Source organism: Acanthisitta chloris, unplaced genomic scaffold, assembly GCF_000695815.1.
Source record: "Acanthisitta chloris isolate BGI_N310 unplaced genomic scaffold, ASM69581v1 scaffold3643, whole genome shotgun sequence".
In the NCBI taxonomy this organism is placed as follows: domain Eukaryota; kingdom Metazoa; phylum Chordata; class Aves; order Passeriformes; family Acanthisittidae; genus Acanthisitta; species Acanthisitta chloris.
In genome coordinates, this window is record NW_008664164.1 from 44,766 (window position 1) to 57,567 (window position 12,802).

Below are 12,802 nucleotides of genomic sequence, written 5' to 3' on the forward strand. Positions count from 1 at the left end.
ATAAAAGTAGATAGTAAAAACAAAACAGAAATAAGGACAGGGTTGCAAATAAAGCATGTAAAAGGATTGCAAACAAATGACAGGAGAGGGGTTTCTCACCATTTTTTCTGCGTAACAACAAAGAGAATTGGAGATGTGGGTTGCAGACAAATGACAGGAGAGGGATTTCTCACCATTTTTTCTGTGTAACAACAAAGAGAATTGGAGATGTGGTGAGAGTTGGAGTATGATAATTTTTTTTTCTTTCATCTCAGATTTCACCCAAGCCTTGGCCAGATGGATAACAGGGAGCAGACAGGGATCTGTCCTGGGGAATGATTGTTCATTCATGAGAAAGGGCTTTTGTCCTACTCCTCTGCTTAATGCCAGTCTGTAGCTATGAACAGCCAAACCTGCAGCAAACATGGGTGTGCTGTGAGCACAGACTTGATCCTGTTAAAAGTGAGTGATTTGCAGGGAAGGCAGAGCTTTGTGTGTGAGGGAAAAGCCAGGCAAGCATTGCATCTGATAGGGAAGAGCAGGTAATGGGAATGTTTGGAGGGTAGAGAAGAACCTCAGCTTGCTGTAGGTGAGATGCTAAAAGGCAATGAGAAAAGTAGCCAAGTGGAAGTGCTACTGTCTCCTGTTTTTGGGATTTCCAAACTGGTATACCTAGAGAGAGTTAGGAGGAAATTCAGCAACAGGAGCCACTGTTAGGTCTTCAGTGTGCTTGTATCTGTTTGGTATCCTGGCATCCTTCCCCTTCCACAACTTTGAGGATTATATGGCCAACTGAACACAGGTTTTTCTGTCTGGTTTCTGCTTCCAGTTCTTAGCCCTTGTGTGATATTGGCAAAGGGGGCAGAAGAGTTTGACACCTTAGATTACTTGTGACTCGACATTTGCAGAATAGCTCCTGGTTTGTAGGTTTGTGTGCACTTAATGGTGAAGCCTTCAAGAGAGAATGAGTGTGTACCCAAATGGTGCTATTGACAGAGTTTCTCTGCTTTAACTACAGATTTTAATATCACTAGATTCATGATTTCATCAATAATGTGTCTGGGTAGTGCCAGTCATTAAAATTACTCCTGGCAGTTTAGATTCAAGCAAATGTATGTGTGTCAAGCATGTCAAGGACAGAGCAAAGAGAGCAGATTGCTTTGAGGGAGATCTGCTATGGGAAACAAGTGGAATGCACTGAACGCAGAGGAGCCGCTGAGATGAAGCAGATCTGTCTGGAATGGAAGAAATTACTCAAGTTCTTTTGCCTTGAGAAAAAACTTCTACAAATTAAGCTGTTTTCAAGGCCTTTCCTAAACTTGCTTTCACTGCATTTATTTGTATACTTTATTGATATAGTTCTTGTTAGCTATGTCCTTCCCAGGCTTTGAATAAGATTCACAGGCACTAGTACCTCTGTTAAGAGATGCTGTTTGAGGGGTTTGGTTTTTTTCCCTCTGCTTGCTTGGAGATTTGGTTTGGGTTTATATTTTATTCATTCATTTTCTGCCCCAAGTCTCTTTTGTGAAATATATATTCCTTTTCAGATATACCTTACCTTTGTCCCTTCTGTCCTCCCCTTCTGATTATCTTCCTGTTTGTTGCATGCCCCTTCCTCCTCCTCCATCCCTCTTAGGGCTGCTCCCTTGCTGTTTCAGTTCATTTGTCAAATGAACTAGTCCTGTCTCTCTCTGCCTGGCAGGCTTCCCTTTGAAGCTCTGTAGTCCTAGTTTAAATCTGTCTGGCTGCCCTCAGGCATTGTCTACAATAAGGGAAGATTCTGTGGAACTGTACTTCAACAGCTCTTTTGGCCTGAAGTTTGGAAAACAGTTTAGTTAAGATGCACCACTTAAAACTGATATTATTGAAGCTTTTGGGTAGCTAGGGAAGTGCAGGGATTGTTTCCTATGGGTGAGACCTCAGTGCTGGTTTTTGACAAGAGAAGAACCTCACCTATATCGAATTCAATAGTGTTTGACAATAGGAGACTGACTGGGAAACATATGTAACTCCTGTCTAAATCTATTATGAAATAAAATGCAAAAAACTGCAGGAGGTGGGAAGGATGGTAAAGAAATATATTATGAAGAAACTGTACTTATATCCATAGCCTATAGGTAAGAGTATCAGGTAGAGTATAGGTAATATGTAGGGGATTTTACAAGAGACTTCTGTTTACTTAAAGTAGCTTATGAAATTTTGCCTATGATTCAAGGCTAGGAAGGATAAACTTGGCCTACAAACAGGATGAAAATAGCCTACTGGTGTTTGTGGAGCAGTATGTTGCTAAGAGAAGTGGTAGGTAAAGCACATTTCTCTTTATACAGTTGGAAAAATTGGGGCAAAGGCCCAAAGGCTGACTGATCAGTCAGTGACAGTGCCAGCAATAACATGAGAATCATCTCCTCATCCTGGCCCTACCTGTCAGACATTTAAGTTGTGTTTTCTTTCCATTATACAGAACAGTGATGCACATTACAAATGCTGAGAGGTTGTATCCTCTAGCTCTTTGAATCAGAAATTGACAAAGTAAATGTTTTTGTTTTAAAACAATGTGCAGATTTTGGTGTAGGGGATTAATTTGTCAGTATGTAATATCACTTTATTTTAACCAGTGTTTGTATGAGCATTTAGAAATTATTGGCCTGTTATAGCTCTAATTATAACTTTACTCTGATAAATAAATATAGGCAGCAACATTAAAAGGATCAGGGTGAGGTGGTGATGGTGGGGAGAGAAAGCTTTCTTTTAATTTTTCTCTAGCTAGCTTAAACTTGTCCATTTCTACTCGCTGCATGCTTGGGACAAAATAAACTTGTTTTCTATATCCAAGTTACACTCTCCTTCATCTTCAAAAATCCACTGATTGAACTGAGATTAAAGTATAAGCTTTCTTGTGGTTGAGGATTGTTGGCCAAGCTACAGGAGAGCAGGACTGAAATCCTGGTTGGTACATATCCAGTAACATGAGCCTTTGTTCTTTGGTTCATTACCAGAAACACTCACAGAGTAAGTATGTCTATTCCAGATTGACAGCTTTGCCTTGAACCACACATGAGGAGGTGTGTGGAGGGCTGGACTACCTGCAGGGAAAAAGGTTTAGGATGAGAAGTGAGAGCAGCAAAGCTTCAAAGCAGCTAGAAGGGAACTGTGCTGAGTGTTTGGTGATGAATATAACATGCCTGTCTCCTGTCCTGCAGACAGCCATGCATTTTTCAGTATCTGTGGGTGACAGGAGCTTAGTTTGCATCCCAAATGAGTAGTAACTCAAATAACTATCAGGAATACTTCACACTACTTCTTGCAGCATTTTCAGGGCTTCTCTATCAGTTAGTGATTACCCTGATCTTTGGTTAGAGTAGCTGGCCTGAGTATAGCATTGTATAACTGGCAGATGGTTTAACATGTCAGAGCAGTGTTACGGCTGGAGAACGATAGTGGCATAGCTTGCAAGAAACTTAGCTGTGGCAGCCCTAGATGCTGCCACCATTACCACTCACAACAACAGAAAACACTAGTTTTGATGAGGAAATTATCATGGGAAAATTTCAAAGTCAATGATAGATGTAGAATTCAAGTCACAGAAGTTTGAAAGATGCATCAGGCAATTTCTGTATGTTGGCTATTGATACCACAACCAATATAATTCCTGAATGATTTTACACAATTTGAACTGTAGTTCTGACCTGAATCTTCCTGATATCTCTGCATTCTCACTGGTTCCAGACAACTTGTTTTGTCGTGTTTTAACCTGAATCTTCCTGATATCTCTACATTCTCACTGATTCCAGACAACTTGTTTTGTCGTGTTTTCGTAGAAAATGCAGTAACAATTTTTCACGTGATTTTTGTGTTCAAGCAGTGTTAACCGAGCTATGTTTCAATCTAATTTGCAATAAGGGTTAATAAAGTTCTCCTGTAATTTCCTTTGGAGTTTGTGTTCTTGTAGAAGTCATGATACTCTCTGAGTTAGGTGTTCCTGGTTATTGTATTTTTGGGGTTTTATAAGGGTGTTTGGTTCTGCCACAGCAGTAAGCGACATGAATATTTCTGGCTTCTTAATTAAAGAAATACTCCAATTGATATCCTAGTTTATATGATAAAAATCCTGTCTGTCATGAACTGGACTAATGTATTTTCATGCCTAATAGGTGTTTGGTAACACTGTATGTGCAGCTGTGCTTGTCTTTGTTAAATGGATACCTTGTTTAGCAGAACCCACTGCTACTACAACTGCAGTCACATTACTTAACTTTCCATCATGGGCTAAGGCTTCTAAGTGAGCTTCATCCCAACACATGAGAGCTCCTCTGAAATGTCTCAGAAACATCACTCACCAGGTTATTCATTCTTTCAGTGTCTGTGGCAAAATATGAGCCTCTTAGGTACAATGAAATGTTTGTATGCCTTTTTTCCTGTTCAGTAATAACATCATCATTTGATTACAAAATGTCTATGAAATGTTAACAGTGATGGTCTGTAGTAGAAAAGGTATTTTATGGACTCTTACCAGCACAAGAATTCTCTGAAGTGTATCATATACCTGTGGATAAAATACTAGATAACATTACATTAACTTGATATTATAAATAGAATGAGATTTAGTGGAAATGAGAGAGTTCCCTAGTGAAGCTGACTTAATTTTTATATAATTTACTTACTAATCAGTTTTATATTTTTAGCTGTATGTCACTAGCATTTAATTGCTCGGCAGAGAGGGGAGGGAGAGTCAAGTCTCGTGAGCAGGAGCAGAACTTTTGCAGCATGCTATTGGAAGATACAATTTTCCTGCAGCAAGTAGTAGTTCTTTTTTCTATAAATAACATATCTATACAACATATCTATACATGACGTTTCTGAATGGATATAAGTTATGGGTAGATTTAATTATTGCACTTGTGCAGGATAGCTGCATGACAGTACTGTTTAGGTTCCTGAGGTAAGTCTAGACCCAAAAGGTGATAAAAGTGCATCATGTGTGTGCATTTAAACCCTCTGAGAGGCCAGTGTGGCTGTGCTCTTTCCCCAGCTCAGCTGCCATCAACATTTGACTTTCCTGGATGTGTAAAACACTGTTTAACACCTTTTGTATTGGCTCTAGGATATTATAGTTTATAGCTTTAAAGCCTCTGAGGTTGAAATTAGAGATTAATTTCTTTATTTATTTAAATTTTTCACTTTGGACCGTTGCATTTTGAGAGTGGAGTGTGAATTTCATTGTTTTGCCAAAAGTGATAGCAAAATAATAAATGAAATTTGCAACAATTTCTTTGAAAGGGCTTATGATTTGGAGCCTGGTGCTTTTCCAGATAAAATCTACCTTGTTTAGGACAAACCCTGAGTTCTCAATAATAACCATTTGTTTAGGTTTAATAGAGGTTTGTAAGTTGTAGAGTGACAGAATAAATCAGGCTGTAGATCTGTAGCTTAATCTACTGCTCAAAGCAGGATCAGGCATGAGATTGGAACAGGTTGCTAAGGGCTTGATAAGGTGAGTCTTGAAAAATCTCTGAGGACAGAGATGGCATGACCTATCTGGCCACTCTGCTACACTGGTCCAGCTGTCTCATGCAGAAAAGAAATACTTATTTCTGCATTGAGCAAGGTTGGGAAGGATTTCTAAGAGCTTCTCCCTTGGCTGCTGTTGTGTCAGGAGCCAGAGCTAAAGGAGAAATGGTTTAGTTGCAGTAGTGTTCCACTGGGCTTTTAGTGTGAAAGCTCTCAATATGAAACACGTGCTGGTGTCGAGATGGGCTGGGGGGAGAGAGGTGAGTTACATGAGAGAAAAGTGCAGCTTTGGCAAGAGGCACAGCTCTGAGGCACTGGATGTGCTGTATTTGAAGCATTTCTCTGTGGCCTGTGTTTTAGCCTGTGTCTCATCTCCAGTGACCATCCCTCCTTGGAGACTGTGACTCATGAAGGAAGAGGTCTGTGCCTTGTTTGCTCTTGGTATAGACACAATCAGAGGTGTACATAGTGGAGTGGAGGTCCTCAGACTTCTCATGCTGCCTTTCTGGAGAGTGTATTTCTCTCTCTGACTCATCCAGTTTGAGAACTGCTTTCAGACAGGTGAGGGATGTGTCTCTGTGTCTTGCCTGGGGCAGAGGTGAGGGTGCATTGGAACACACCAGACAGTGGGAAGGATGGCAGGCAGCCAGCCCTAGCAAGCACTGTAAGAGTCACACTGCTGCTTCTAGAGACTCATGACAGATCTGGTGCCTGTCCTGCTGAGAGGTGGCAGCACAGCCCTTGGCAGCTACAGGCTCCTCCTGTGGTTCCCAGCAGTGCTGGCTGCCTGCTGGGCTTGCCTGGCTTGCTGGCCCTGGCCACAGCCCCACACCAAGTCTGCACCTTTTCCTTGCAGGGTGTCTTCCCAGACATGTTCCCTGCCCCTCTTTGGAGCATGCCTCCCTCCAGAGAGGAGCAGAGGCAGGGATTCACAAGCTCTGCCAACAGCAAAGTTCTCTGGAGCTTCGTGGTGTGTCCACAGGTGTTGGCATCCTGTTGGCACTGCCAGCAGTGTCCCCAGTGACTGAGCTGTAGAGCCCAAGTCTGCTTTTCATAGGGCATGTTCAGAGGAGAGGGGCCACAGGCTCACGTGAGTCTGCAGGTATGGGAAACAGGCTCCATGCAGAAAAGAGAAAATTTCATCACATTTTATCCATTGCAGCTGTTAATGAGATGAGTCTACCATAGACTACTTCTGAAATACGCTGCTTTTTATTTCTAAAAGTAGTCTTCTTTTTTATTTTCCTCTGTTGACTGTGCCATTTTCTAGATTTTTCATGTGTTAGGAGCTCTGTGCAGTGGCTGATGAGTTTGCTGCAGATTTTTCTTGATTTGCCTGCTGGGAAAGCGGATGTGTGGTGGAAGCTGCTGAATAGATCAGCTGAAGTGTTGCCCTTGTTTTGACAGTGTGGTTTTAACCCTGCAGCAGCCCTGTCCTGGGTCAGGAAGCTTGCTTTTCAAAGGCATTTGGATTATTGGCTCAATATGGTCTCACCATATTTTTTTCAGTCTTCTCTTAATAGTGTTTCAAATATTTCATTACCTTTAATGCCAACTCTGGCTTTTCCCTTCAGATAACAGATTGTTTAGACAACCGTGAAATAAAGGAAGTATTTAATTACTTTGCCACTTTTCAAGCCCCAGTATGACTGTGTATTCACTAATGCATACGTTTTTGTGTTATTCTGGAGGGGGAAACTAGGGGTGAAATGTATGCTTATCTCCAGCTAACACAATCCAAGATATCCTACAATTTTAAAAGCTTGTAGGAGCTATTCCAAACCAACCACATTAATGGCTGCTGATGAGCTGTTTGAAAAGGAGATTAAAGCCCAGAGATTCAATACCCAAGTGGCACATACTGCTCTGAAATGTACTTCCCAGTGCCCTGCTGAGCTCCAAACCGATCTAGTTCGAACACACTACAAAGGAGCAGTAAGCACTGCCTTGAGGAATTAGCACATGCTTTTATTTCCACTGTGCTCACTCTGTGCTGTGTTCCTCTCTGCAGGCCTCCCTGGTGGAAGTGGATGGAGCTCCCAACTTGCAGACTGAGCCCAGCCCCAGCAGTGCAGCACCTGCCTGCCCAACGTGCCCATCCCCAGGTGGGTGTGCTGCTCTCCTCACCCCTGCCCTCACCTTTTCCCACCAGTGGGGCCAGGAGCGAGGGAGTCTAATAAGAGCATCTGCAGCAGCACCAACAGGGCTTATTAGAAAATGCTGGAGACGGCAAATATCGCAACATAAAATAAAATTGTTTGCAGTCAGAAAAGTCATTCACTGCAGCAGCCTCCCAAGGGACACGGTAGAGTTCCCGTGGCAGGAGGTTTTACAGGTGCAGCTGCACAGGGTGCTAGACAATCTCCTCTAGGCTCCCATGAAGGGTGGGACTAGGTGGTCTGCTGAGATTCCTTCCAGCCTGTGCTGTTCTGTCATTCTGTGGCTGCAGTGACACACCTGACTCTGCATTTCTCAAGGTGTGAGTTGTCCACTTCGCTGTTTGTGCAAGTGAAAAGCCAGTGAAACAGCTGTAACCAGAAAGCAACAGAGGCAGAAGCTATCAGTCAGTAATAGCTTCTGTTTAACACCTTTTTTCCCCCCAAGGCATCAAGAAATGGGGAAAGAGAATAAGAAGGGGCACTTCAGTCCTCGTAGGGGCTTTAAATGGACAGTATTGTGCAGCCTCCTAATTTTCTGTTTTAAAGCCTTTGTGCATGATTCCTAATCTGGGGAAAGGAATTTGCTGGTAGAATTTTAAGCTGTTTTCCTCGAAAGAGCGTTTCTGAAACATTATCTTTGAGTAGGCACTTAATCAGCTGCCTGCTATCATACTAACTTCATGGTCTTTTTTTGTTACTCTTTTTTTTTTTAAAATGGATTGATCAAAGTTCAGGTTGGTATGGGTAAGTAAAAAGTACTACATGAAGTAGGTATTTAAATGAGATCTCTGGCTTTAACTGGCATATAAGCATAATGCTCCTATTTGTTGGGGATAAATGGGACTTAAACAATTGAGCTTTGCCCTTGAACATCAATGAGGTACCATTCCCCAAAGATTAGAAGCATATCCAGCCTTTTCTTGATGTGCTGCAAGACTCTGAAGCACATGGGCTGTTAGCAAGGGCTCATTAACTGGCTTAATTACTTTGGATCCTAGATGCCAAAGGTTAACAATCCTGAATGACACCTGGCAGGTAATGTAGAAGCTGCAATCGTGTGATGAGCCAACCTAATTCTCCTCTCAAGCGTCAACAGTGATGAGCTGGTGTTAGTTGCCTACAAATCACAAAGCCACCTCGTCTCCAGCTCTACAGCTGTGAGAAATGCTAAACATTAAGTACTGGCAGCAAACATTAAATCTGGCTGACAAGGAGAACTGAGATTAGCATTTCAGAAATTGAAATGGTAAAGGAACATGGGGTTTTCATTATGCCTGCTTTTGTGGGATAGATGTGGTCCAAAGTGTATGAACTTCTTGCAGAGTAAGCAATATTCTCTGCTGCTCAGTACAAGCCAGATTCTTCCAATGCCACTAATGGTGTGGGGACTACTCCAAAGCAGGGTGCATCTGCCTGCAGCAGGAGCAGCTCTTGTCTCTGCTTGTGTGCAGGTTCTTAGTGGAGCCTTAGGGTGCATCTCTCTCTCAGCTTGCTCTCCTAGCCAGTCAAAGAGGTACATTCAGAAGCTGCTACTGGTGCTGTTGTTGAAGAGGGGGCAAAATCTGAAGCTGAGATTCTGCTTTAGGTCAGAGAGATGTCTGGGTGCTTATGCAGTGCCTAGGATGCTGGCAACTGCTCTGCTTCCAATGGTGGTATCATCTGATTGCAGTTCAGCTGTCACAGTCCTCAGCTGTAGACCTGTGTGCTCCTAGTCTCTTCTGCCATAAACCAAACATCAACTTGTAGGGTTTTTTTTAAGAATTTGAATGACAAATAGGTTATTCCAGTACAAGACTACCTGTTAGCACAGTTTGTTTGCTGTCTGATGCTTGACTGATGTGGTTCAGTGAAAACAGGCAAGCTGAAATACCCTCCAGTGCTAACAGTGAGACCATGTTGACTGTGGTATAGCTACTTGTCTGTGTAGCATCTTAGGACAGGATTCATCACATGACTTCAGTACAGAAATCTTGGCTCAGTAGGCATGTTGTAGGATACAGCACATCTCAGCCAAAGTGGAGTGTCTGAAATAGTTTGTGTGACTCTCCCAAGGACTGCTGCTCTGCCTTTGTTGACCATGAAGGGTGTCCCATGGTGCCCAAGTCAAGTGTAAGCACCTACATTTTGTCAGGTGAATTTCATTCTTAAAGTCTTGTCTTCAGTCAGAGATTCATTTTGCCTGTGTTGAAGAAAAAATATTATTTTTTCAAAACATCCAGTAAATGGGCTCACAGTATATCCAGTAAGAAATTGGATTGTAAGAAATAGGCCTACAATTTTATTTGAAAAAGTATCTTAACCTTGCAATTTTATCTCATGTGTATGGATTATGTTCAGATCAAAAGCAATTCAAGGCAACTGCAGCTTGTGCCAGCCCTGTTGTGAAGAGATTAGAGTTTCTTCCCAGTCCTGGCCCTTCGGAGGAAGCTGTTTCAAGTGAGAAAGATGTGAAGAAAGCTGAAATGGAGCAGCAGAAGGAAGCAGAGCTCTCTCCTACACTACAGGTATGTACAAGCAAGAAAGAGAGTGAGTAGAAAACAAAACACCGACAAAAAAAGAGAAAGATTGCACATGGAAATATTTATTGTGCAAATTGGTATTTTTGTCTACATAATGTCACTTCAGGAGTTCATTCAAAAGAGTCTGCCAGGGAATGATCCTGGAGGATGGTTTCTGTTGCCAAAGCCTGTGGTTATCAGAGTTCCACCTCCAGAGGAACTCTCCAGTGTCTGCTTGTAGCATTTGAACCTGTAGACTAGCTGGAGCAGAAGTAAGAACTTAATCCCAGTCCCACTGCCTGTTGGCAAGGCAGACTATCCAGAAGGTATAGACAGTGGAGCTTACCCTCTTAGTCTTCTTGAAGTGCTGAATAAGTGCAGGTGGTGGCAGAGGAAACAAATGGTCATGACCATACTGCTCTGTCAGGTAAATTAGATGTTGGTCCTGAGTTAGGGTAAGCTTTGGTGTGCAGGGCAGTGTGAATGTCAACAGCAAACAGCCACCAGTTATTTACAGGACTTCAATACTGCCACTCCATGTTGTAATTCTGGAGACAGAGGCTTCATTGTTGATTCAGAAAGTAAGTAGGAAGAGGTTAAGTTAACCTTTGATTGAAACAGTTGTGTTTTTCATGCTGTTTTCTGCTCCCAAATATCTGAACAGGTGATGAAAGCAAAAGCCCTGGAACAAAAGGGAAGTGTAGTGTTGCCATTTCTAAAGAAAATACCTGAGACCAGCCAAGTTACTCTGCATAATTCTGGTCTACAAGGTGAGCAAAAAGCATTTGGGGAACTCAGCCAGACAGTAACTGAATATGTTCAGCATGTCATGTTCATGGAGAAGTGCCTAATCAATGACCTGGTGGGTTTTGGAGCTAAAATACTTATTTTCTAGTTGCATTTGACTGATATTGGTGGTGTGGCTTCTGTGATGCAAAGGACTGTTTTGACTATTGTCCTTAAACACAGCAGCAGAAATGTGCCTCAGAGGCACAGGGCAGGGAGAGCCCTATCTTGCATTTACCTGGCAATACCAGCAATAAAAGCTGTATCTTGTCAATGAGTATTATATTTCATTAGTACTTCTGCTCATAGATGAAAATGGCTTAGCAATTGGTTTTATCTCCCAATAAAATTTTCTGGAGATAAATTCTGCACTCAGCTGCTCATGTGAAGCTCCTTTTCACAGATGAACAGTACACGTATCTGGCCTCATCATTGAATTTGACTGCTGCCCAACACAAGTCCTTGCAAAGCAGAACCTTTCTTTTTTCCTCACCTTCATGCCAGTTTTGCTTGAGATAGATAACATGTAGTTTTTTGATTTTACTTTTTTATTTTAGAGATGCATCTATGTCAGTATTGTGAAAGAAAGAGAAAAATCATCTGAAGTTTTCTTCCACCTGAGAACTCACTAGATGGTTAGTTTATGTATAGGTAGTACACTGATGAGCCTAATGTTGAAACTACTGAAGGTGATCCACTGTAGAAAAACTGGAGAGGGACTTTTTACAAGGCCACGTGATAGAATAGGAAGCAAAGTCTTTAAACTGAAAGAGGGTAGATTTAGATTAAATATTAGGAAGAAATTCTTTACTGTGCAAGTGCTGAGACATGGGAACAGGTGCCCAGAAAAGTTGTGGATGCCCCATCCCTGGAAATGTTCAAGGCCAGGTTGGATGGGCCTTTGAGCAACCTGATCTAGTTGAAGGTGTTCCTGTCCATAGCAGGAGGAATTGGAACTAGATAATCTTTACAGTCCATTCCAACCTAAACCACTCTATGAATGTCTGAAAAGGAATAGAATTCTCACTTGTTTTAGGTGGGAAGGTACTATCCAAACAGACGGTGAGAACAGAAATGTTCAAGGCCAGGTTGGATGGGCCTTTGAGCAACCTGATCTAGTTGAAGGTGTTCCTGTCCATAGCAGGAGGAATTGGAACTAGATAATCTTTACAGTCCATTCCAACCTAAACCACTCTATGAATGTCTGAAAAGGAATAGAATTCTCACTTGTTTTAGGTGGGAAGGTACTATCCAAACAGACGGTGAGAACAGAAGATTGTATGTCTCTCTCCTCTTTTCTGAGTGATGCTGAAACACTTGGCTGCTCTCTAGTGTTCACAGCGCATAGACTGCTGAAAGGATCAGAAAATCCTTTAAAACCTCTGTCTGCAGTAGGAATGAATGCAAACACCATGCAAGGACTTAAAGGGGTGGCTGCCCTTGAGTAGCATGTGCTAGAGCTCTCCTGCAAATTCAGGTGCCGTGTTGCAAAAGTAGCATTTAACTACGGACAGTCCGTGTAACTTCAGGTCCATTGTAAAGTAGCTGCCATGGGCCAAAGCAACCAAAGTCAAAATGGCTTTTGTGGCCAGAGTGGCTCGGGTCTGAGAGTGTGCCATCGCCTTTGACCGCGTGTTTCTCGTTTTGTCTCCGTGCCTGCAGAGCCCCGCGGGGCGCTGCTTCCACTTAGGGTTCGCAACTACTGGCGGCGCTCCCAGTTTTTCTCCCAGTCAGGTAAATGCGGCTAAGAGCAGCTTCAGCCCTTCTGCTGCCTCCAGTCCCAGGTGTCTTTGGACACAGGGCTGGGGTGAAAGCTGATGATCACGGGGACTTGTTCTACCTCTTGCTTTTGTAGAAAGTTATCTATTCCTG

At 42.5% G+C, this 12,802-nt stretch overlaps 1 protein-coding gene across 1 annotated transcript in view; it reads left to right on the plus strand.

The window, feature by feature from the left end:
- LIMCH1 (LIM and calponin homology domains 1) overlaps positions 1-12,802 on the plus strand; it is a 66,350-nt gene that overhangs the window by 40,020 nt on the left and 13,528 nt on the right. The window contains exons 11-14 of the mRNA XM_009071212.1: positions 7,499-7,592; positions 9,984-10,150; positions 10,809-10,914; positions 12,593-12,664. Of these exons, the coding sequence (XP_009069460.1) occupies positions 7,499-7,592; positions 9,984-10,150; positions 10,809-10,914; positions 12,593-12,664 (439 nt within the window). The remainder of the gene's footprint in view (positions 1-7,498; positions 7,593-9,983; positions 10,151-10,808; positions 10,915-12,592; positions 12,665-12,802) is intronic.